The 23,301-nt window shown below is 46.7% G+C and overlaps 1 protein-coding gene across 3 annotated transcripts in view; it reads right to left on the reverse strand.

Annotated features, from left to right (window-relative positions):
- Positions 1 to 2,013: 2,013 nt before the first annotated feature.
- The window catches only part of VPS26C (VPS26 endosomal protein sorting factor C), a 70,342-nt gene continuing 49,054 nt past the window's right edge, over positions 2,014 to 23,301 (reverse strand). Inside the window, exons 3-9 of one of the 3 annotated variants that reach the window (XR_005019723.1) lie at positions 22,760 to 22,909; positions 17,047 to 17,127; positions 14,858 to 14,932; positions 12,661 to 12,811; positions 11,740 to 11,892; positions 5,416 to 8,462; positions 2,014 to 3,928 (exon numbers count right to left, since the gene is read on the reverse strand). Coding sequence is in view for 2 of the 3 variants with exons in the window: in XM_036851026.1 (XP_036706921.1) it covers positions 8,380 to 8,462; positions 11,740 to 11,892; positions 12,661 to 12,811; positions 14,858 to 14,932; positions 17,047 to 17,127; positions 22,760 to 22,909 (693 nt within the window). In the remaining variant the exon portion in view is untranslated. Of the gene's footprint in view, positions 3,929 to 4,379; positions 8,463 to 11,739; positions 11,893 to 12,660; positions 12,812 to 14,857; positions 14,933 to 17,046; positions 17,128 to 22,759; positions 22,910 to 23,301 lie in introns of those variants that run through there. The other 2 variants (XM_036851026.1, XM_036851027.1) reach the window with 2 other exon arrangements.

Genomic DNA, 23,301 nt, shown 5'->3' on the forward strand with positions numbered 1-23,301 from the left:
AGACCTAAATGTAAGATCTGAAACCATAAAACTCCTAGAAGACATAGGCAAACACTCTTTGACATAAGTCATAGCAATATTTTTTTGGATCTGTCCCCTAAGGCAAAGAAAAAAAAGCAAAAATAAACAAATGGGGCCTAATTAAACTTAAAAGCTTTTGCACAGCCAAGGAAACCAATAAAATGAAAATACAATGTACTGAATGGGAGAATATATTTGCAAATGATATGACTAATAAGGGGATAATATCCAACATACATAAATGGCTCATACAACTCAACATGAAAAAAACAAACAACCTGATTTAAAAAATGGACATAAGACCCAAATAGACATTTTTTCCAAATAAGACATACAGACAACCAACAGGCACATGAAAAGATGCTCAATGTCATTAATCATAAGAGAAATGCAAATCAAAACTACAATGAGATATTACCTCACACCTGTCAGAATGGTTGTTATCAAAAAGACAATAAATAACAAGTATTGGTGAGGGTGTGGAGAAAACAACGAGGTATCACCTCACATCTGTCAGAATGGCTATCATCAAGAAGTCTACAAATAACAAAAGTTGTAGAGGATGTGAAGAAAAGGGAACCCTCGTACACTGTTGATGGGAATGTAAATTGGTGCAGCCACTATGGAAAACAGAATGGAGGTTCCTCAAAAAATTAAAGATAGAACTGCCATACAATCCAGCAATTTCCCTCCTGGGTGTTTATCCGAAGTAAACAAAACACTAATTCAGAAAGATATATATGCCCCTATATTCATTGCCGCATTTACAAAAGCCAAGATATGGACGCAAATAAGCACCCATCTATACATGAATGGATAAAGAAGATGTGGTGTGTGTACATACACACACACACACACACACATATATACGAACAATGGAATATTATTCAGCCATAAAAAAGAATGAATTGTTACCACCTGCAACAACATGGATGGACTTAGAGGGTATTATGCTTAGTGAAATAAGTCAGAGAAACACAAACACTGTATGTTAATCACTTATATATACAATCTAAAAAGTAAAACTAGTGAATATAACACAAAAGAAAAAAGACTCACAGATATAGAGAACAAACTAGTAGTTACCAGTGGGGATAGGGAAATGGGGAGCGGCAAAAGAGGGGCAGGGGATTAAGAGGTACAAACTACTATGCATAAAATAAATAAGCTAGAATATAAAGCTTGATATGTTATATGGCACAGGGAACATAGCCAATATTTTATAATACCTATAAATGGAGTATAACCTTTAAAAATTGTGAATCAATGTGTTGTCTGTATACCTTAAACCTACATAATATTGTAAATCAACTATACCTCAATAAAATCAGCCAACTTATAAAATAAAATTAAAATGACTAATGAAAAAATAATATCTACTTTACAAGCTTCTGATAATGACAGCATGAAATAAGTATGTAAAGTTTATAGCATAAGACACCTGGCACATAATAAGTACTCAATAAAGTTATTATACTTATTGTGGTAGAACATTTTTCTAACTTCCATGTAGTCTATTCAAATATAAATAAAAGCTGCCATGGAATATATTTATATCCATATTCTAGAATGGATTTAGGTCTGCACGCCCAGGAATGCAGGCAGTTCATTTCCATTTGATAGTCCAAACAAAAACATCTGGCTCTTGTATCTGAAAAAAACTGCATGAATTTTTTTTTAAGTTAAGAGTGTTCTATTTGTAGATCACAAACGCTTATCTCCAGCTTTTTACTCTATAAAGAAAATGCATGTGTGAACTAACCATTTGGAATCCTCTCATAAAAGATGGTCGTTACCCACTAATTAAAAATACATCTAAACTATTAGGTATAAAATAAGCTACAAGGATATATTGTACAACACAGGGAATATAGCAAATATTTTATAATAATTATAAATGGAGTATAACCTTTAAAAATTGTGAATCACTATATTATACACCTGTATCTTATATAATATGGTACATCAACTATACTTCAATAAAAATTTTTTTTAAATTAACAACCTACTGAGTGACAACTTAAGACTCTACAGTTTTTTTAATTCAAGTACTTTATGTATTCCTATGTATATATTCAAACACTATATAAATAAAATGCAGTAATATACATATATACATATAGTACTGCATTTAATTCTCATGATGTTCTTATGAATAAGTATTATCATTGGTCCCATTTTACAAATGAGAAAACTGTGGCTTATGGAATTCAGTTATCTTGCTTAGAGTTACACAAGAAATAAGTATCTCAGTGCCCTAGTTCTTAGTACAATGCCCCACATATAAAACTATTTAATAAATAATTGTGGAATTAATGACTGTTAGAATAAATTAATTTAAAAAATACATCTAAAAATGTAAAAAAAAAAAAAAACTTACGAGGGAGGGGGAGGGAAAGAAAGGCCAAGACAGAAGGAGCACGAGGCGGCTGAGGGGCTGGTCCAGGCATGGCCGTTGGGAGGAGACTAAGAGGCGGCGCTGCACTTGACAGCCAGCATGCCAAGATGTCAGCAGAGGCAGAAGTAGATGTGACAGAGAGAGAGACAGAGAGCCAAAGAGGGCAAGAGACTGGACTCTAAGAGACCCCTGTACTGCAGTTCAGAACCACAACGACTATGGCTGAACCCGGGCTCATGGTGACACGGCAAAGCACTCATACTAACCTCTTATTCACAATGTCCCAACAGGTATCAATGTTAGAATACCAGAAAGAACCAAAACCAAAGCCCTGCTCTAGACTTTGTGGAAAGACTTACTGTCTTGCTGTGGAAAAAACTGTAAAACCCCACGTTGTCACGTGGTAGTGCATTTGTATGTGGTGCACAGACAGGCAGAAAGTGTGCACCTGTCCTTTGGCTGGTTGTGGGAACTAAGTAATTCATTTCTAGGTTTGCTGAGGATTTCTCAGTAGCTGCCTCAAATGCAATGAGTGTATGGATGGCTCACCTTGACAAGGAATTCCCCATTTCAGGAATGTCAGTTTAATGATTCCTTACTTTGTAGCCTTTTTGCTCCTTGAGGGTAGTTTTTTGGTGAAGCTCAGTGTCATTCACTGGGAAACAGCTTGATTGATTCTTACTTTGTGAATTGCCATTTTAAACCAGGGAAAAACTACAGTTATCTTCAAATGAGTTAGAACTAAGCTGGGATGGACATACTGAGATCAGACTGACTCAAACTTCAAACGTCTCATCATTTCCCTTCCCAACTGCTTCTTTTTAGCTTTCTTGGACAACTTTGGAAAGTAACTATGGGACTGAATAAATCTTAAAATATGCTACCCACCCCCCCCAAAAATAAAGCAGTTATGAGGTAGTGACAAACGTTGCAATGCAAATGAACCTTAAATACATTATGCTAAGTGAAAGAAGCCAGTCACAAAAGACCACACAATGTATGATTCCATTCACATGAAATACCCAGAATACACAAACCTGTGGAGACAGAAAGTAAATTAGTGGTTGCTTGGGGCTGAAGAGGAAGGGACTGACTGCTAATGGCTTCAGGCTTTCTTTTTAGAGTGAAGGAAATAATCTAAACTTAGATTTTGGTGATGGTTCCACATCTCTGTGAGTATACTAAAACTACTGAATTGTGTACTTTACATGGGTAAATTTTATGGTCCATGAATTATGTTTCAATAAAGATGTTAACAAATAGACATCTTTTGGGTATGACATAATCTATATGACGCTGTGCTTTTCTATACATTTGAAATTTCCAAAATAAAAGGTTAAAATAACATATACCTTATGGCATCCATCAAGATGATCCTCAATAGAGTTGGTACTTGACCTTTGACCTTTTTTCACCTTCATCCTTTCTCCCATTCTGATGCCTGGAATGCAGATGTGATGGCTGGAGCTAGCTGCTACTATCTTAGAGCATGAAGACAACGGTCACACCCTAGAAAAGGTATCACAGTGAGCTGGAAGTAGCCTGGATCTCTAAGAACATCTTGGCTCTGAGCTGCTATGCCAGCTCTGACCTACCTGTGGACATTTATACGAGTCCTGTTTAAGCCACTCTTCACTTTGGGTCTCCCTTACTCACAGCTAAACCTAATCCTAACTGATAACATCATATTTTTATATTAGGGCTATGCTGGTTTCATAAAATAAATTAGAAGGCTTTTCATCCTTCTCTATATCCTGCAAAAGGTTAAATAACAGAGGAACTATCTAATCTTTAAAGCTTTGATAGAAACCTGCCGTAAAGACATCTGGGGCCTGGCACCTTTTCAGTGATACTTCTTTGGCAGTTTTTTCAATTTCTTCCATAGGCTACCATTTTATTCTGGTACCCCATCTTTTCTGGAGTCACTCTGCGTTTTATCGACATTTGCAAATTAGCAGGAAATGCACATACTGTAATATTATAATTCTTATCAGGTTCCTTTTAATATGAAATTGTTCCTAGTGTTACATATTTTTCTCCCTTCACTTCATTTTGTTCTATTAAAGATCAGCCAGTTGAATTAGGCTTTTCAAAGTATAAACTTGTGGACTTATTTATAAATTTCCAGTGTTTTAAATTTCATATCAATATCAATTGGTTCCTGGTTTTATCATGATTATTTCCTATTTATTTTGCTTATCTAGAGTTTTAATGTGAATGCCTAACTCATTAGTTTTCATTCTCTCTGGTATAATAAAAACATTTAAGGCTATGAATTTTCCTCTGACTGCAGCACTGGCCATAGTGCAAAGCTCTTGCTAAATAGTATACTCATTTTCATTAAATCTAAAAGGGTCCATAAATGAAGTTTTAGTTTCCTCTTTGAAGAATGTTATAAAATTTACATGTGGTTATACTGAATTTTATTTTCCTTTTAGTATCAATTTCTAATTTTATTGCATTATGGTAGAGTATGTGGCTTGGGCAATTTCTACATGTTAACATTTTACTGAGTTTTTTTCTTTGTGGCAAGAACGTATCATTGATTTTTGCAAATTTTCCATGGATTGAAAAGTATGTATTTTCTGTAAAATATAAAGGAACATGGTGGTGAACATTTTAGGAAGTAAATACTCAATTCTTAAACTTGTCTGCTCTTTCACTGTACTGGGTTTTGAATTTGAGTTTTCTTAATATATACGGATGTTGAAGCTATTTTAAAACAAAAATGAGTATTTAAGAATTTTATTTTTCTGCTCTTTTCTACCACTTTTCCACAGCTAAGTCTGAGCACACCCCTTTCTTGGTGTATCCAGCAGCAGTAGGTCTGGGTTGCTGGCCCAGCCTCCCCCAGTTGGCTGCTCATCTGAAGACAGAAAAGCTCCTCCCACTTCTGTCACATAAGACCCAGAGTTTGTGGTCTTAAAACTCTAATCCTTGATCGAGATGGGAGACAGTGATCACATCCCCTGTCGTGGGGCCCTTGCTGAACAAACCTCATCTCTCAGAAATCCTTTTCTCTGGAGCTGCTTCTTCGTGGACCTTCACGGAGCCTCCTGCCACTACTGGACTTTGTCAAGGGAACCAAACAGAGGCCTCTTTTGGAGAAAGGACAGTTGATCCAGATGACAAGCAACCAAACATTCTAGTGTTATCTCAGCCCTTGGTCTTCAATAAGCAGATGCTCCCCCAAATCTGATGAGTCTTGAAGAAGCAGGCACAAATTATGTCTTTGTGTCTTTCCATCAACCGCAATCCCCTCATCTTTAAATGGGGATAAGAGTTCCCTCCTCATAGTGTTGCTACACAATTAAGATAATACATGCATGGCACTCAGCACAGGGTCTGATCCAGAATAACAATGAATGCTCACAGAGCTCCTGCTCTCGTTAGATGCACAGACATGGCTGGTATCTATCAACACTCCAGCAACTGCAAACCATCTGCGTGGAGCCCCCTGAGTGGGAGCGGCCCAGCCCTCAGGGAGGGCGGCCTCACTTGAGAAAGCAGTTCCTGCAGGTTTCAAGGATGTGTGGGAACCAGCACCAGACAACAGTAGCACCCTACTCGCCAGCCTGTGGCATCTCTCCTCCCAGAACACAGGATGAAAGGGCTGCGTCACAGCTGTCATCACAGAATTTATCTTGGCATTGACACTTCTCCCAGGAAAACCTAACCAAATCTTTTAGATCTCTAGAACAGTTAGTGACAGTGAAAACCAGCCTGTTTTCCTTCCACTCTGGTCAGGGAGGTTTTACTGGGTAGGGCTGGGTCAGCTGGGTCCTGGGGTGGCTGGATGAGATCAGCAACAGCTCCGGGGAGTGCTGGTCTACACCCGCCCTGGTGTTTGACCAGCTGGGCCCGGGCAAGGTCCTGGACCCCTAAGAATCTTGATGCAGAGGGTGGGCATGAAGATGAAGGAGTATTTCTTCATCCTACATGCGTGTGGACCTCGGGCTGTACGAGAGGCACGGGTGGGACCGGACCCTACGTCACAAGCTCCAGGGCAGGAAAGGGCAGGACTGCTGCAGCCCAGACACCCGGCAATCCCGTGCTCTGAAGAGGACCCATTCCTTTCCCTTTCCGGTGACCGCGACACAGGCGGGAGGCCAGCTGTTCTGCTCACACGTTCCTTGTGCTCGGCACGGTCTGGGTGGGGAGCAGGCCTGTTCTCGGCCAGCCGCGGGAAGGGGCCCAGGTCCTCCCTGTCACATGACCACACCCCGCTGCAAAGGAGTTGGAAGTCAGTCCCCAGTAAAGTGGGCATGGCTCCACGGAAATGCAACTCTATTTCTGAACTTGGAAGGGAATCAGAGGGGGGGCTGTGGAAGCACTGGTGATCTGCCACAGCCCAAAGCGCCGCCAGCAGGTGGGGGTAGTCTTACCCCAAAGGTTTTAAAGGTAATTCAGACTCAGGCTCGGGAATTATGGGCCTCAACGAAGAAGGCAGAAATGACACCAGGGACCCTCCTCCCCCCAGCTACCGGAGCAGGTGGGCTCGGGACATGAGCTCTGGGTGAAGTCAGGCACGATATTTTGGCTTCTTTTTTAAACGCTTTATTTCTGACCGACCTCTCCACCTTTCCTGTGGAACTCACGATGTGGCTGAGAACCAGAGCGAGGCCCCATTTCCGCTGGAGCTCCAAGAGCCAGAGGTGCTCCTGCCTAACCCGGCATTTCCCAAAAAAACGTACTGTTTTAGGTTCACGGCCTCTTTCCTTCACCTCCCCTTGCCCCTGCTGTAACGGGAGAACCTGACAACGGACACCCCCAGCTCCAGCCAGGGCAGTAGTGGGACTGCTGCTGCCCAAGACACCCAAACGTCCAAGTTTTCCTTAATAACTGATGGTGGAGGTGCCCGTCCAAGAAGGGCAAGGAAATGGCCCTCACCCGGGCCCCTCGAGGTTGAACAAAATGATAAAGGCGGCCGGGCTGCTGGCAGCTCTTCAGGTGATAGTTATTCCCTCAGGAGAGGAAGGCCAGGCAGCGTGCACAGTGCGCGGCTTACTTCTGAGGTTAATTGTGGGCCCAGAGAAACAACAGCAGGATGTGAAGGAAGAAATGTGTTGCAACAGACCCACCCTACACTGCAAGTCCCCACAGGAGGCGAGGGAGAAAATGGCTTCAGGCCAAACTACCTCCCCCCACCCCACCAACGCAGGTCCCTCAGGTGGGATGGAGGTGGGCCAAGTTCATCAGGTCCAGGTCCCGCCCAGCACAGAGGGGTCTTCACTGCTGGCCTGGGCCCGGGTCCCCTGCCACTCAGAACCCAGGCAACAACGACGGGCGTGGACACGTGTTTTTATCCCCGACAGAACCTCGCACTTAAACGGACTCTGGGAAGACGGCAGCAGGCAACTTCCCACCAGGTCCTGAGACTCAGAAATACTCCAGCACCAGCCGTGGTCACCAGATCCCCTCACTCCCGGGAGGGCAAAGCACACTTTCCCCAGGTCCCCAGAAGTTCTGAAGTTATCACGACAAATGTTATAAAAGAGAACAGAGTGGGAAACACTCTGCGCATCTGCAGCGGGCACCACGGCGCCCTCCTTGGCGGGCGTCCGCCAACGTCATGAGCAACCAGCACGCCTGTCGCCACCCTGCGGGGTCGGGGAGCTGTCGGGAGCCCTGGCCACAACCATCGGCCAGACAGGCGGTTTCCTTTGTCCCTGACCTCACTTTCCAGCAAAGTTCAGACTCTGTTACAACTGTGCTCTGAACCTAAAAAGGAGCAGGTTAGTCAGGAGTCACAGGAAATTTACTGTCTGGGATGCAATCTTGCCAACGCCATGAAGAAATCCTGACGAATTTCAAAGGGAAGCTCTGACTAGAGGGGCCTCGAGGGAATGAGGAAGAAGGGTCAGACTCATTTCTGATACAGAACCATCAAGAAAGCAAGTTCGGTGCCGCCGGCTTCAGCTCCCGTAGGTCGGCACGGCTGCATTTCCACCTGTTCCCGGCTACACCCTGCAGAGCTTCAGCGGGAAGTTCTCTGTGATGAGGTGCTCAGGGTGAAGCAGCACAACGATGTTAACCTCGAACTCTGGGAAGAGAAAGGACAGGCTTTATGCCCACCGGCCCTGAGCAGCGGGAACCAAACACCAACCCCGCCATGGGCGCGGCGAGCTCTTGACAGAGAGGGAGCACCGGGGGCTGTGTGGGTTTGCACGTACATCACCCCAAGCGTCCGGGAGAGTCAGTGTAGACGGCTACACTGGCGGGACTGCCTAAGTAAGCTGGTCTTCTCACCTTGGAACATGCTGTAAGGCCTCAGCTTCCCCAAACACTCTCCTTGTCCTTCGTCTTTACTACAGAGAATCTTCTAGAATCCTGTCAATTCACGTGTACTCTTTGGCTTTATTTTTACATTTCCTACAGTTCTTAATGGAAGAGTGGACTCCAAACTGGCCCGCCGCTGTCTGGGGACACGTCTCCCAGCCCAGGCAAGAAACAATGTTCAGAAACAGCAAGCAGTCTAACTGTAGTTCCTTTGGATACTGGTTGATTTCCCTACAACACCTGTTCAAACATTCCTCTTTTACCTTTCAGCAAACAAGAGTCTTCTCCCCAGCTCTCCAGCCGCTAAGGGTAAGCTTACTGACAGAAAGAGGGGCGCGTGTGAGGAGGGAGCCCCCGAAGAGAGTCCAGCTGGGGTCCCTCCCCAGCATGAAGAGCGAGGCGGGCAGCACCGCAGCGTGGGGCTCAGCTGGGGAAGGGGCTGGGGTCAGCTCGTCCAGGCCCCGCCTGCGGCCCAAGGACAACGTCCCCGTGTGTGGCTGTCACCGTCACCCAGAATCAGCCGGGGCAGGAGCTGTGCACCAGCAGCATGCACCCTGTCCCTTCCCTCTTTCCTCGATGACGGTCCCGCACCGGAACAGCCCCTGGCCCTGCCCTGCACCGTCCCTCCCCAGGTCCTCTAACCACCTCGCTGTCCTCCCTGGGGGGGGGGCACCGTGAGCTGGGCCGGAGGACGCCGCGGGCCTGGCCGTGCAAAGGCCCCTGCAGTCAAGGTGAAGGGGCACACCCAGATGGGCGCCTAACGCAGGACGCGGGGCTCACCCTGCCCGCACCCGAGACCCGGAGCCCGACCTCACCAGCCACGTGACGGCAACCCCAGGGCTACGAGAGGCTGCAGCGCTCAATGACCGTGGGCCACCTCCTCCCTGTGGGACCCCCCCAGCTGACGGGGCGGCCACTGTGCAAGCCCCCGAACAAACGAAACAGGAGCCACGAGGACAAAAGCATCAGTGATGTCCTGGCTGATGGACTGAGGGCCTTATTTCTATGGAAGAATCACAGGCACCTCATTATTAAATCTTATGTGGACACTTAGTAAGTCTGACAAATATAACACACAGAAAGTAGAGGTGCCTAATGCATAGCATAGCAGAAAAAAATAATTTTTGGACCTTCTTTGAAGTTTAGGTAGGAAAACCAAGTTGAGAAATCAACAGACAAGCTCCTCCTCAACCTCAAATCAAAGTACAGCCGACCTCTGAACAACGCCGACCCTGCACACAGTTGACCATCCGCATAGAGCTTATAGGCTGCCCCTTATTCAGCAGTTCCTCCACAGCTGTGGTTCTGCATCTGCGGATTCAACCAACCACGGCTCATGTAGCGCTGCAGTGTATGCTCCCGAAAAAACACCCGTTTCAGAACACAGTGGGCAGCGTGGCAGGGAGCACCTGGTGCCAGGGAGCACTCCCGGTGGGACGCGCGGGGCTGGCACGAGGCTGTGGCCGGGAGGATCCGGGTGGCTGCAGGCACTGACTCTGCACTCGAGGCCCTGGTGCCTCTGGATTGTGTACAGTGGGCATATACTACCTATTCAATAACCATACACAGTTTCTGAGGGAAAACGTGGTACCTTGTTAGCTCGGGTCAACTTTGACCCTATGTCATCTTTCAGCCGACCGTGCTATGCTTTTCCGTATTCGGTGAACAGCTGGGTCTGTCGCCCTCTTTTCTATTGACAAGGGCGTCCTGACCCCATTATGTTCTCACTACAACACAACGTTTCAGATAAAGCACTCGAGGGCTCCACTGGTATTAGACTGTGCTTCTAGCCGGCCGGGCCGGCGCTGCTCCGGGGCTCACGCTCACACGAGGGCACAGAAAGGTCCGAGCAGCACCCCGCGATGCCAGGTGTGACCACCTTTCCCTCTCGTAAAACAAAGAGCATACACTCAACTTCGGTGATGAAACTCTACTTCAATTTTTTTTTGGCTGTACCATGCAGCTCGCAGAATCTTAGTTCCCAGACCAGGGACTGAACCTGGGCCACGGCAGTGAAAGTGCCAAGTCCTAACCACTGGACCGGCAGGGAATTCCCTCTACTTTCTTCAACTTTAAATTACATTATTTGTAATTATTTAAAGTAAAATCAAAAAAAAAAAAAAAGTAAAATCACAGTCTAATTTAAAAAAAAAAAAAAAAGATTGTCTCTGGACTAGTAATGATGTATGTTAGAAGATTTAGGGGGAATATGACATTAAGAAAACACATTGGCCTTTGGGACTATGTTCCCATTTCTCAATGAAACGGGTATAAAAACAATCATTTACCAAAAGCTCCTTATTCTATCTATTCACCAGTGAGCCTGCGCATGACACAGAGCCCGGGGACACTTCTGAGGTCTTTCGGTCAGTCTGCAGAAGGTCGTGTCAGCCAGGGCAGAGGCCCGAGGGTCCATCCTGCTGTGTCTCTGTGGTGGGGAGTAAGCTCTCCACTGAACTTCGTAAGCATGAGCATTTTATTAGGATGAATGCACCATCAAAATACTTTATCAGAATACTTAAAACCATGGAAAGGTGCATAATATAAAGTGAAGGGAGGAAAAGCAGTATAGAAAACTGCATCTGTCACGTGATTCAGATCTTGTGGTCAAAATATCTACCCACGCATTCATGGAAAACGACCGACACACCCTCAGCTGCTGGAGCTAAAGCCCGCGGGAAGACTACCATTCACACTGGTCTGTCTCAGGTCTTGCGTCTCCGTCAGATGCCAGCCCAGCAGGGAGCCGGCCTGACCTCCTCATGCGCCTGGCCGGCTGGTCCCTGGCTTAGTGTCCTTCACAGAGCTCGTGGTCACCTACCCGGCCCACGCTGTCTCCCTGGGGGTGGCGACACAAGTTCCTCGGAGCCGGGACTGCTCACCGGGGACCCTCAGCGCCACACAGCTGCTCTGCCTGCGTTTTTGTTGAGTGACTGAAGGACTGGGTGCTCTGGGCTGCATCTGACCCCAGTGGACCAGCAGGCCCGTCCCCTCCGGTGGCTGCACCCCTCCCGGGGGCACCCCAAGGGCAGCACACGTACCCACTTTGAAGTTGGTGGTCTCCAGTGTCGGGCAGGTGAAGAGCCGGGGGAAGACCATGTATATGGGGACAGAGAGGCCCCGACACACGTCCCCGTCGGCGATCTGAATGTTCTGAATCTCTGTGGCATCGCGGGCGTACCCTTCTGCACAGCCTGGAACAGGGAGAAACCGTCACGCGGTCAGAACACAGCAAACGTCCAGACAGGCTGAGCCACAGGCCCTGCGTGAGTCTAGGAGAACCTGCATCAGCCCACTCACCTGCTCTCCCCCCGTCTCTGCAGGATCCCGGAGTCCTCCCTCCCTCCACATCCCACGCTCCTCAAACGTACGTTTCTTGGAGTCGAGAGGCGAGCTCGTGGCTAAGGGCTGGCGGCAGCGGGGGTGGGGAGGATGGAGGGGGAAGAACGGGAGACGGGGACGGGGTGGGGAGGATGGAGGGGGAAGAACGGGGGACGGGGTGGGGAGGATGGAGGGGGAAGAACGGGGGACGGGGACGGGGTGGGGAGGATGGAGGGGGAAGAACGGGGGACGGGGACGGGGTGGGGAGGATGGAGGGGGAAGAACGGGGGACGGGGACGGGGTGGGGAGGATGGAGGGGGAAGAACGGGGGACGGGGACGGGGTGGGGAGGATGGAGGGGGAAGAACGGGGGACGGGGACAGGGTGGGGAGGATGGAGGGGGAAGAACGGGAGACGGGGACAGGGTGGGGAGGATGGAGGGGGAAGAACGGGGGACGGGGACGGGGTGGGGAGGATGGAGGGGGAAGAACGGGGGACGGGGACGGGGTGGGGAGGATGGAGGGGGAAGAACGGGGGACGGGGACGGGGTGGGGAGGATGGAGGGGGAAGAACGGGGGACGGGGACGGGGTGGGGAGGATGGAGGGGGAAGAACGGAGGCGGGGACGGGGTGGGGACCTTACCGCAGGTCTCCACGCGCACCAGCTGCAGCTCGATGCTTTTGATGGCGGCCTCCGAGCTCTCCACCACCAGCTCTCCCGTTAGCGGCTGTGTGATAACACAGTTGGTCGAGTTGAGATGTCCTCTGATGAGAAATTTGGGAAGCAAGGCTCTCTAAAACAAGACAAAAGCAGACACATCAGGAGTGGGAGGCGCCAGGAGAAGTCACTCAAGTCACTTTGGTATAAATAAAAACTGAAAACAGGGTCCGGTAACTTTTATAAAATCCACTGGGACCCTGGTTTACAAAATGGGAAAAAAGGTACAACAGTACTTACATTTTCTGTCAACTTGAGTAACAGACTGAATTATTCAACAGCTATCTACAGACGTAAGGCACCTGATGTTGCTGGCACAGAATGACCAGCTCTCTCACGGAAGCATCCTGATTGCCTAGGTCAGGTCTGGGACGCTCCTGCTCACCAAGGACACGACATAAAAATGTCTAAAGAAGTTGCTGACAGTGTTTAAGGACAACCAGTCACCAAAAGGAAAAAAAGAGGTTTTAAAAAGATAATCAATTTTCAAATGTTCCCAATTATGCAATTTTGAAAAACCAAGACATTAACTTTATTTCAAGGAAATTTAAAGAGAACAATTTTCTTCAATGCTTGACTAAAAAACCTATGGACCTTTTCTCTTCGGACAGAGGAAAATGGTCATGGGTGAATGACGATGCCACGGGAAAAACAGAACTGAAGAGTTAGAGACATCTGTCCTAGCGGTCTTTCCTATGGCTGTGTCCCAGTTACTGCAGATAATTCAGAGTTGAGAACACCACTGTCCAACAGAAACATAATGGAAGCCACAAATGTGAAGCAACTGTGTAATTTAAAATTTTCGAGTAGCCACATTAAAAAAGTAAAAGGAGGGCTTCCCTGGTGGCGCGGTGGTTAAGAATCTGCCTGCCAATGCAGGGGACACGGGTTCGAGCCCTGGTCTGGGAAGATCCCACGTGCCGCGGAGCAACTAGGCCCGTGAGCCACAATTACTGAGCCTGCGCGTCTGGAGCCTGTGCTCTGCAACAAGAGAGGCCGCGATAATGAGAGGCCCGCGCACCGCGATGAAGAGTGGCTCCCGCTTGTCACAACTAGAGAAAGCCCTCGCACAGAAACAAAGACCCAATGCAGCCATAAATAAATAAATAAATAAAAATTAAAAAAAAAAAAAAGTAAAAGGAAACAGGTAAAATTAATCAATATATCCAAAATATTATCAATTGCACACATAATCAGTAGTTTACAGTTATGAGTGATGTTTTACATTCTCTTTTTCATACCGATTTTTTGAAACCCAGTCAGTACCTCCCCCTGAAGCTCATCTCGATCCGACCAGCCCCACCTCAAGGGTCAGTGGTCATGCGTGGCTGGTGCCCTGTACTGGAGGTCAAGAGCAAGGGTGCTCTGTACCTGGTGGCCCCCAAAGGCAAAGAACTCTAAAAAAGTCTTGATTCAAGACAGAATTCTAAAAAACACTAAAAGAGGCTATTTGTTTAGAAAAAGGAAAAGCAGTAGCAGTTCCCAGTAAAATTCTCTTAGGCAACTGCAAGTTTCCAATCAAGGTTCAAATTCCTGAGAAGAAAACGTGACTGGCCTACTGGGGTCACTGCTCCAGAAACCAGAGAAGGGAGAGATGTTCAATGGACTTTCTGAAAGGCTCCCCATGGCACACCCCCGCCTCAGCTGTGCCTCCCGCGAGATGAAGCCAATAATCCTCCCAAATTGGCCTTTGACCCGACCCCAGTCAGGAGGGTCCAGGGAGCAGAATGCAGGGTTAGGGTAGGGAGGAAAAGCCACGTCCACAAAAGACAAGTGACCAGGGGCCCAGCTGAGAAACCAGGGGCTGCGGCCCCCGTGACAGGCAGAGGCGGCCCTGGGGCTCAGGGGAGGGGGTCTCTGACCACAGTGCAGTAAAACTGGGAGAAGACAGTAAAAAATTATAAACATATACCCTCTCTTTTAAAAACCATCCTTCTGCTAAGTAGTTACTGAATTTAAAAAGAAATTAAAGTTGAAAATACAGACTATTTCAGGTAGAGACAAAAATTTCCTCTTGCTGATGACTTGATAGCCAAGTAAAGAACAGGTGGGCGACTGTCTGTCAGTGGGATCCGGTTACTAAGAAAGCCTCCCTGGCACTGGCGTGTAAGGAACACGTTACCTCTTTGACATTCTGTAAGGTTTCAGGTGTGACAGTGAAGTCCACGGGACTCGGAGTCAGTTTCCCCTTCTGAGGCTACAAGAGGAGGAGAAACCAAAATCAGTAGAGAGTCCACAGGTCAGACTTGCCTCTCCCCATTTAAGGAAACACAAGGTAGCATCGTGAACCAGGAAGACCTTGGCGCTAAGAGGCAGGATGCTTGGATTCTAAACACAGTTCTGCCAAGAAACAAGGAAGGCTGTGTGCTGTCCAAGGTCCTCATCCCTGTGACTCAGTTTCCTCATCTGTAAGATGAGGGGACAGGCTTCTTAGTCTCTAAGGTCCCTTTCAGGTCCAGAATTTAAAAACAGAGCAGTGTTGTTGGGAGACATTTATTTTGAACCTCTTTCTGAGAATAAAAGCCACTGAATCGGCACCGTGACCCTGTGCAGTGCTGTTACTGGCCCTGGTCCCACTTCACAGATGACAGTGAGGCACAGAGGGCTCAAATGGTGGCTCAAGTACAGGGCAGAGGTGAGATCCAAACCCAGGCAGCCCGGCTCCAAGGCCGGTGCTGTTAGCCACTCAGCTGTACAACTGTCTACCAGGAAGAATCACACCTATAACATAAGTAATTATATGTTAACATAATTAATTGCATGTTGCCGTAATTAGTTAACAAGGATCATCTCCGCATTACAGAAGTGCAGAATCCATCAATACAGCCAAGCTTCACGGGGCCTGCCCAGTGTCTTTTACTCATGGGCTGGGGCCAAAAGGCCACTGACGCCCAGATGGCAGCGGAGCTGTGGAGGAGAAAGGGCACCGACCAATTTGCCAAGTTCACTCACTCACCAGAAGCTTATTCTAGGAAATATTCTTCTTGAATATATCCTTTTTACTAATAGGTTCATGAACATATTCTTTAGGGAATAATATATTCTTCCTCACAGTATATAAAGGAATATTTAACTTCATGTAGTACAGGTCACAGCATGGTTTGGCTTCTAGTGAAATCAGTCACGAAGACTCCTGAAGTCCAAGTGCGGGTGAACGCCCAGGAGCAGGGAGGAAGCACGAGCTGGCCTATAAGCGGGCTCTGCGGTCATCAATGGGCCGGGGGCCAGGGTCTGCGGGCCCAGCTCTGGGCGGGGGGCTGGATTTGGGCTCATTCTTCTTCACGAAGTTGGAGGCGCTTTTTATTTAGCACATAAAATGGTATGTGACTTTTTTAGGGGATTATCTACATGAGAAAAAGTTTTTTTGCTTCACTTTGAAAACCCTTGATGGAAAAAAGGAAAATATCCATCTAAATCAAGTTAACTTCCAAAAAGGATAAATATTTTCATCATATTTTACATAAAATACTGAATCGCTGAAAGAAATACTTAACACTATGATTATTAAAAATTTATAAATAGGGAAACTACAAATATTGGAAATCCTAAAAAGTCACAAAAATGATGCAAGTGCATCAGTGATTTTGTCAATCTTATGCACAAGAAACCTGTCTTACATTTTCACTTAATCATCACTAAAAGATACCCATGGACATTTCATAATAGTGTAAAAGGCCCTGCCCCAAAGGACCTGGAGAGGCTGAGACACAAAGGAATCCAGGGCCGTGGGCATGACTACTCACCACGACGTGTCACCTGCAGCACTGGCACGTGAGAGGAGTCTTTAAGGACACTTTGTCACTGCAAAGTACTAGCAGAAGGTGTCGGGAGAGGCTCCCCAGCCCAGCCCGAGCATCCCTGCACGTTCTTGCTGCACAGGCCGAGAAGGCAAGGCCCTGGCCTTCTTTCCCTGGGCTGGGCCATTTCTCCCAGCTGTTCGCTGAAGCTGCCTTGAGGGACAAGGTGATGTCTCCCTCCAGGACAAAGCGCAGGCTTGCTCACTGCCTGCTGTAACAAAGGCGGATTCCCCAGCTCGGGGCTCCGCAGCTGCGGCACAAAACCCCTCAGGTGCAGCACCCCTTTGGGCCCGTGGCATCACCCCACAGGGCTCTGGCCCAGGGGAATGACACACATGCTGACACCGGCCATGCCGGGAGAAATACAGTCCCGTCTCTAACCCAGGAGTCCCGAGTCTCTCCCCAGCATGCACGAAACACTACCAGGCTAACTTATTGCTTGTAAGTGGGGTCCAGTCCCAGACCCCACAGAAGATCCCTATTGCTGAACCCAGAGCCCCCGAGTGCAGCTTACAGCAGAGTGAACGATGAATTCACAGGTCTTGGTCAAGTCCTTGGCCAGCAGGGACCGCCTCATGTCACAGCGCAGGGTATACTGGAGGGAAAGGCAGAGGAGGATACATCCTTTTAGATGGTTTGCTTTCATCTTGGAATTACTTACGAAGAGGCAAGTCAATCAACATATTTTAGGGAAACTTTGTCCAATTAATGTGTTATATGAAATTAATATACATAATAGGGGGAGTTAATGCTCAGAACAAAAACACTGCTATTAAAAAAACACTTTAAGGTTATTCCTCAGCCCATTCTCACGGCCATCCTGTAGCTGGACCCCCTGGAACACAGGTGCAGAGTCTCACCTGGGACACAGGGAAGACCAGAGAGGCAGAGCAGGAAGAGCAGGCCTGCAGGAGCAGAAGCTCGCTCACTTCCGGTCGCCGGCCTTACTGGGTGAGCCCAGACAAGTAACACAACCTCTCTGAGCTTCCGCTTCCTGCTCGCTAACACTACCTTAGTGAGGCCCCAACGAGGTAGCGTGTGATACGCCAAGGCCCGGCACACAGCAGCTCTGGGTAAAACGGCGCTGTTTTGTAGTAAGGATGAGAAAACACAGGCAGCAGGACTGCAAAGCCCTGGACGGCATCTAGACTTCACAGGCCCACCTGGGAGACGTGGGTCAGCCCCCAGGTCGCTCTCACTCGCTGGGTTCTCTGCGTGGGCAGCACCGCGCTGGGCGCCGGGGCAAGGGCAGAGCTCTGCGCGCCACGTGGGGAAGAGAAGCGGTGCTAGTGACAGGGCTCAGAGTCCTGAGTTCGGGCCTCCAGGGCATCTCAAAATGAGCTCTTCCTCACAGGAGGAAAAAAGAGGGGAAAGTCTTTGCAAAATTGTCATTTTAGAAAACTCAAACGTATGCAAACGTAAAGAGAAGCGTATAAGGAAGCCCCAGAGTCCGTTAGCCAGCTTCCCCAATGGCCAGTCCTGTTCCTCCCCTCGGCCCTCCCCCATCTGCCAGCACAGACGTATCCTGCGAGCAAGAGAACGTGGACAGCAAAGGGACGGAGCATCACGCTTGCTTTGAACTTGGCCGTATTCAGCTCCTCTGCTGTCCCTGTGCCGCCCTTCTAACTAGCCACTGCCGGTGCACCTGCTGCGATGGGCCCCGAGCCGAAAGCTCGGCTGCACCTGAGACTGTTCCTTCACAGCCCTGTCCGCGAGAGACTGTGCGGTAACAAACTTCTACAGCACGATCACTGTCTTAATGCTAACTTTAAACAAAAAATCACAGAACGTATGTTTGATAAAGTGAGCTCTTGTTTTAATCATCCGAGAAAAACATTAAAATAACTTGTAGAACTGGAACTACATGCACAGTTGAGTCAAGAAGCTACAACTATTATGACCAATCTGTCCACGTTAAACAAGAAGCTGCTATGTATTCAAGGTACTCCTGGGAGATTAAAACATTAAAGAAAAAAAAAAATCATCCTTTGTCTGCAAGGGCCTTCACATATATATACACAGATATAGATATAGATATTCTCTATCGAGATTTCAATCTGGTCTCCCCAACCAGGCAAGCTCAGTGAGGGCTGTACCATATATGTATATGCTATGTTTGTGTGTATAATGCACAATATATACATGCACATATGCATGTCCACTGTCTTTCTCCTGTACAGCCCACACACTGCCTAGAATGGGCAGCATTTTATTCAGGTTTTGGATGGTCTCCCCGATCGTTTTCCCAATGGGAACGTCCCTTCCTCATTTTCAGTCTCAGGGCTTTGGGCGGGGCTGATTTCTCCCCATCCCACGGGGGTGTGGAAGTGACCAGAAAGGCAGGACTGCTGCTGGGCCACGGGAAACAGTCCCTTCTGCTGGGGCTGCCAGGCCAGCAGAGTGTAAGCCTGCGGCCGCCGGCCAACAGCCAACTTCACCCCCGAGAACACCAAGCTGGGGGCCAACCGGTGTCCGTCCTGGCCTAGACGGTCCCCTGGAATTGAGAGTTCCATGATCCAATACCCCTTTTTTGGCTAAGCCAGTTTGAGCTGGATTTCTATAACTTGCAGATGAGAGAGTGTGAGTAACGGGCACCAACTTTTGGTCACTGAAGGTTTTTAAGTGTGAAAGCAATAATTAGTAATATAAGGCAGCTTGTGGTAAGTGGGGGGAAGGGGAGAAAGATGGAGAAAAGAGGAAAAACACTGAGGTTATGTTTTAGGAATTGTGTTAAGTTCTTAAATTTTTTTTCTTTTTTTTTTTGGCCACACAGCACAGCTTGTGGGATCTTAGTTCCCGGACCAGGGATGGAACCCGTGGGCCCTGCCGTGGAGGCGTGGAGTCCTGACCACTGGACCACCAGGGAAGTCCCACGTTAAGTTCTTTCACATGTACTTTCTCAATTAATTCTGATGATACAAATGTAAGAACTGTTGACAAAATATAAGGATAGTCACCATTAATTCATTTATTTAATCATTCAGAAAATATTTACTTGGCATGTTCTATGCGCCAGGCACTACGCTAAGTACTTCACACCAAGGCCTCATCAACCCCCCAGGAAGAGGGGTCATGAAGGCTGCCTGGAGTCACAGAGGTGGGATCTGAATTTATACCTGCCTGCCTGCTGCTGAAACCCATGCTCTGAATCTTTACGCAATACTGTAACTCCAGCCCAGATCTGTCTGCTGCAAAGCCCTGGATCTTTTCGCTCTATCATGATCCTTCCCAGTTATTAAGGAGTGATCTACATGGTGTGAACTACAGGCGGTCAGAGGGGGTCAGGAGGGTCAGACTTGAGCAGGGCTCCAAGAGGAGGTGCAAGATTCGATCTTTTTTTGTTTTTTTTTTATGGATGCACAGCATGCAGGATCTTAGTCCCCCCCGACCAGGGATCGAACCCGTGCCCCCTGCAGTGGAAGCGCGGAGTCCTAACCACTGGGCTGCCAGGGAACTCTCAAGATTTGATTTTTTCGACTGTCAGTAAACACAGGACAGGAACGAGGAAAGAAAACGTGTGTCAACAGATTTAAAGCAGACTCCTGGAAAGGATATTTCCACTGTGAACAAGGAGGACGAGCATCTCCGTCATTTAATTCTGAATACACAATTTCAGCAGACATGTTGGTACTGCTGTGTTTTGTGTTTTACAGTATAAAACCTTGCTAGTACGGCCACAAGAGTAAAACAACCACAATAAAACTTCCCCGTGATTTAAACAACCTTTAAAGGAAAAAGTGGCTGCACAGAGGACGACCAGAAAGGCTGACAGCCTCCTGTGCGCTCTATCTACTCATAAGGGTGAGAGATGGAGGCAACGTGGCTGCGAAGAAGGATCAGAGCAAACAGGATCAAGCCCTGCAAGAAGTTACAAGGAAACCAGCCCCTGCAAGTTGGCAATTTAATACTGGCTACATTTTAAATCCTTTATTCTGTCTTATGATTTTTCCTGTTTTTACATTATGTTACTACAACACAATTCAGAGGATAAATGTAAAATGTCTTTGCACCCGTATAATTTGAGAAAGATGTTATTAGGGCTCAACAACAACACGTTCTATCCCAAGTCACGCACCCGGGACTCTTCATGGGAAGCTCGATAAGCGATGGCACTGAGAAGGTGACGCCCCGTGTGGCACCTCTCTGCCGGGCACCTGCTCCACTGTCCAACAAGGAGGCTAGAAAAAGCCCCATCTAGAGACTGAGTGAATGAGTGAACTGGCGAATGAAAAAGAGATCAAGAAGCTATAATTCTAGTTTCTCTCAAGAAGTGTATTTCTCAAAAGAAGCAATGACAATCTGAATAAGAGCTGAGAATTTGATGATATTGGGGAATTTTTATTCATTCTGATAGGTGTGAAAATAGTTAACTGGGATTATGTAGAAGAATGTCCCTATTTTTTGGTGATAGATATTGAAGTATTTTGAAATGAATTGTCACGATTCTGTAACTAACTTTGAAATGATTCAGAAAAAAAATAAATACAGATGAAACAAGGTGGCAAAATTCTAATAAATGTTGAATCTAGTGGTAAGTGTAAGGTGACAAGCTCTTATAAATTTGAGGTTGAGAAGACATCTCTACGTTTTCAGAAATTTATGAGATATTTGGGGAGGTGCAGAATTCCAAGTTGTAGCATTCTGAGGTTAATCCTCAAAGTGGTAAAATCTAATGACCAAAATAAAGGGGGTCGGCGTGATTATTTACCTTACTAAAGAATTAACCACATGTTAACTCTTCTTCTGCATTTTAACTAGTTTCCAACTTACACACAGCTCCACAGGAACCCAAGTTTTGTATGTATATCTGTCTGGTTTCTTGGCAATATTTGGAAAAGCGTGAGATTTCCAATTTTATTTTAAACAAATTAATCTTTTAACAAGAATGATAAACACAGGAAAAGAAAGTGACAAGTAAGAAGTATGACCACAGAAAATCTGATGTTATTCTGTTCACAGTTTCTAATGAATATATGCTTCTTTTACTAAATAAGCAGCATCAAAGAACTACTGTATGGGTAAAGCAGATTGATGCTGATTCTGGCAAGAGAATAAAAATAATTTTGAAAATGCAACGTTTGAGATATTTTCAGTCTTGCTAAAAAGTAAAAAGGCAATACTTTCTTTCATGGTGAAAGTATTCCCAACCTAGAAAGCTGGTCAGAGGATGCGGGTCTCCACAGCAGCGATCTGTATGTCTATGCAAGGGATCTCCTCTGAACCTAGACACTTTACTGTTACTTCTTATGAGCTGCCCAAAGCCTTCAGTATATTTATTGCCTGAAACAGGTGCACCGATAACAAAGGACTAGAAAAGTTTTTCTTTACAGAAAGGTATTTATTGCGATAGAGTACATCATACTACATGAGTTTCTTCTTGACTGATCTCTTAGGCCATACATAAAACTCACATACAGACAAACCTTTGGTTGAACTCTCACAAGTGTTTGGAGGATTTTTATTTTAAAAGTGCTATATTTTAAGCAGGGGAATGGTCTCTACCAAGACCAAATTATCAGCTAAAAATTAATAAATCAAAAAATTTCCTAACTGCCAGCCCTCTTGCACATACATAAGACAAAATACTTTTGTCTCATCCAGCAGGGGAACCGCTGCAAGGCTGATATCACAAAAGTACCTTTCTTTCTGCTGAATAAAGGAAAGGCTCTCTTTCTCTCGCTCTGAGTCATGACTCCAAACTGCGCCTGAGACAACAATAGGGACTGTGAAAGAACCCTGAACCAGCGGAGGTAGACGGGAAGTCATAAATCCACTTCCCCCTCATTTACAAGGTTTGTTCAATAAAGAATACAAGCCTATGTCAGAGCGGGAGCCTTTGGGTATGAAACAAAGAGATATTTATACGTATAAAATAGACGAGTTAGTGCGGGTGCCAGAGAGAAGTGAGAGCATGTCTACTACCAACAATAAAAGCACCCCTTAGAGTGTCAGTGTGGCCTGAACTGAGCCCCAAAGAAACAACGGAATTTTGGTAAGAAGCTACAGCTTGGGTCCTCCTAGATCCCCATCAAAGATAATGGTCATACATAAAATATGTTCTTCAGGGCAAAGTGAGAAATCAATACAGAATATACATGGGAGGGCTCAGCAATAAATACAGTATTAAATTCTTGGGTCCACCTATGAACTTTCAGTGAAAGAAAGACCAAGCTGTTTTGCAGAAGAAAAGTTGTGAAGTCAGCTACACAGGATGAGGAAACTCTCACCTGAATGTTGACAAACACGCCGTGGTAAGTCTCATACAGAACTCTGTTACCCTTCACGTGCAGAGGAAATTCAAAAGGAATTTCTGTTTTGCCACTGGGAAATTTTCCTGGTTTCACCATTTCGATGGTACTGTTGATAATCTGGATGGGCTGTAAAGAAAACCCAAGTCAGTCCATCAACAAGCACTTCTGGATGCACTTTCTTTCACGTTACTGTGTCTATTAAATAATCTCCTGAGACACCACACCCCAGCCCTCGGCCGCTACCATCCTGGTGCCCTGTCAGCGGTGAGTCAGCCCAAGATCTCTGGTTCATTTGCAGGATTGGATGCTTAGGTGTTTGGTGCACAGTAGGAAGTGAACTGATATACTTCCCTCCCTTATCGCGAAATATATCAGTTGACTGTCCTAACGACCCTTCCGGCGGGCACCTCCACCTTCAGAGTGAAGCAGACGTGCACGGCACTTGGCAAGGTGCGGGGCCCTCGTGCAGCCCTGGGCACCCGTGCAGGCCTCCTTGGCTGGGCCCTGGGAGGGAAACA

The sequence above is a fragment of the Balaenoptera musculus genome, chromosome 4 (genome assembly GCF_009873245.2).
Source record: "Balaenoptera musculus isolate JJ_BM4_2016_0621 chromosome 4, mBalMus1.pri.v3, whole genome shotgun sequence".
Classification (NCBI taxonomy): Eukaryota; Metazoa; Chordata; class Mammalia; order Artiodactyla; family Balaenopteridae; genus Balaenoptera; species Balaenoptera musculus.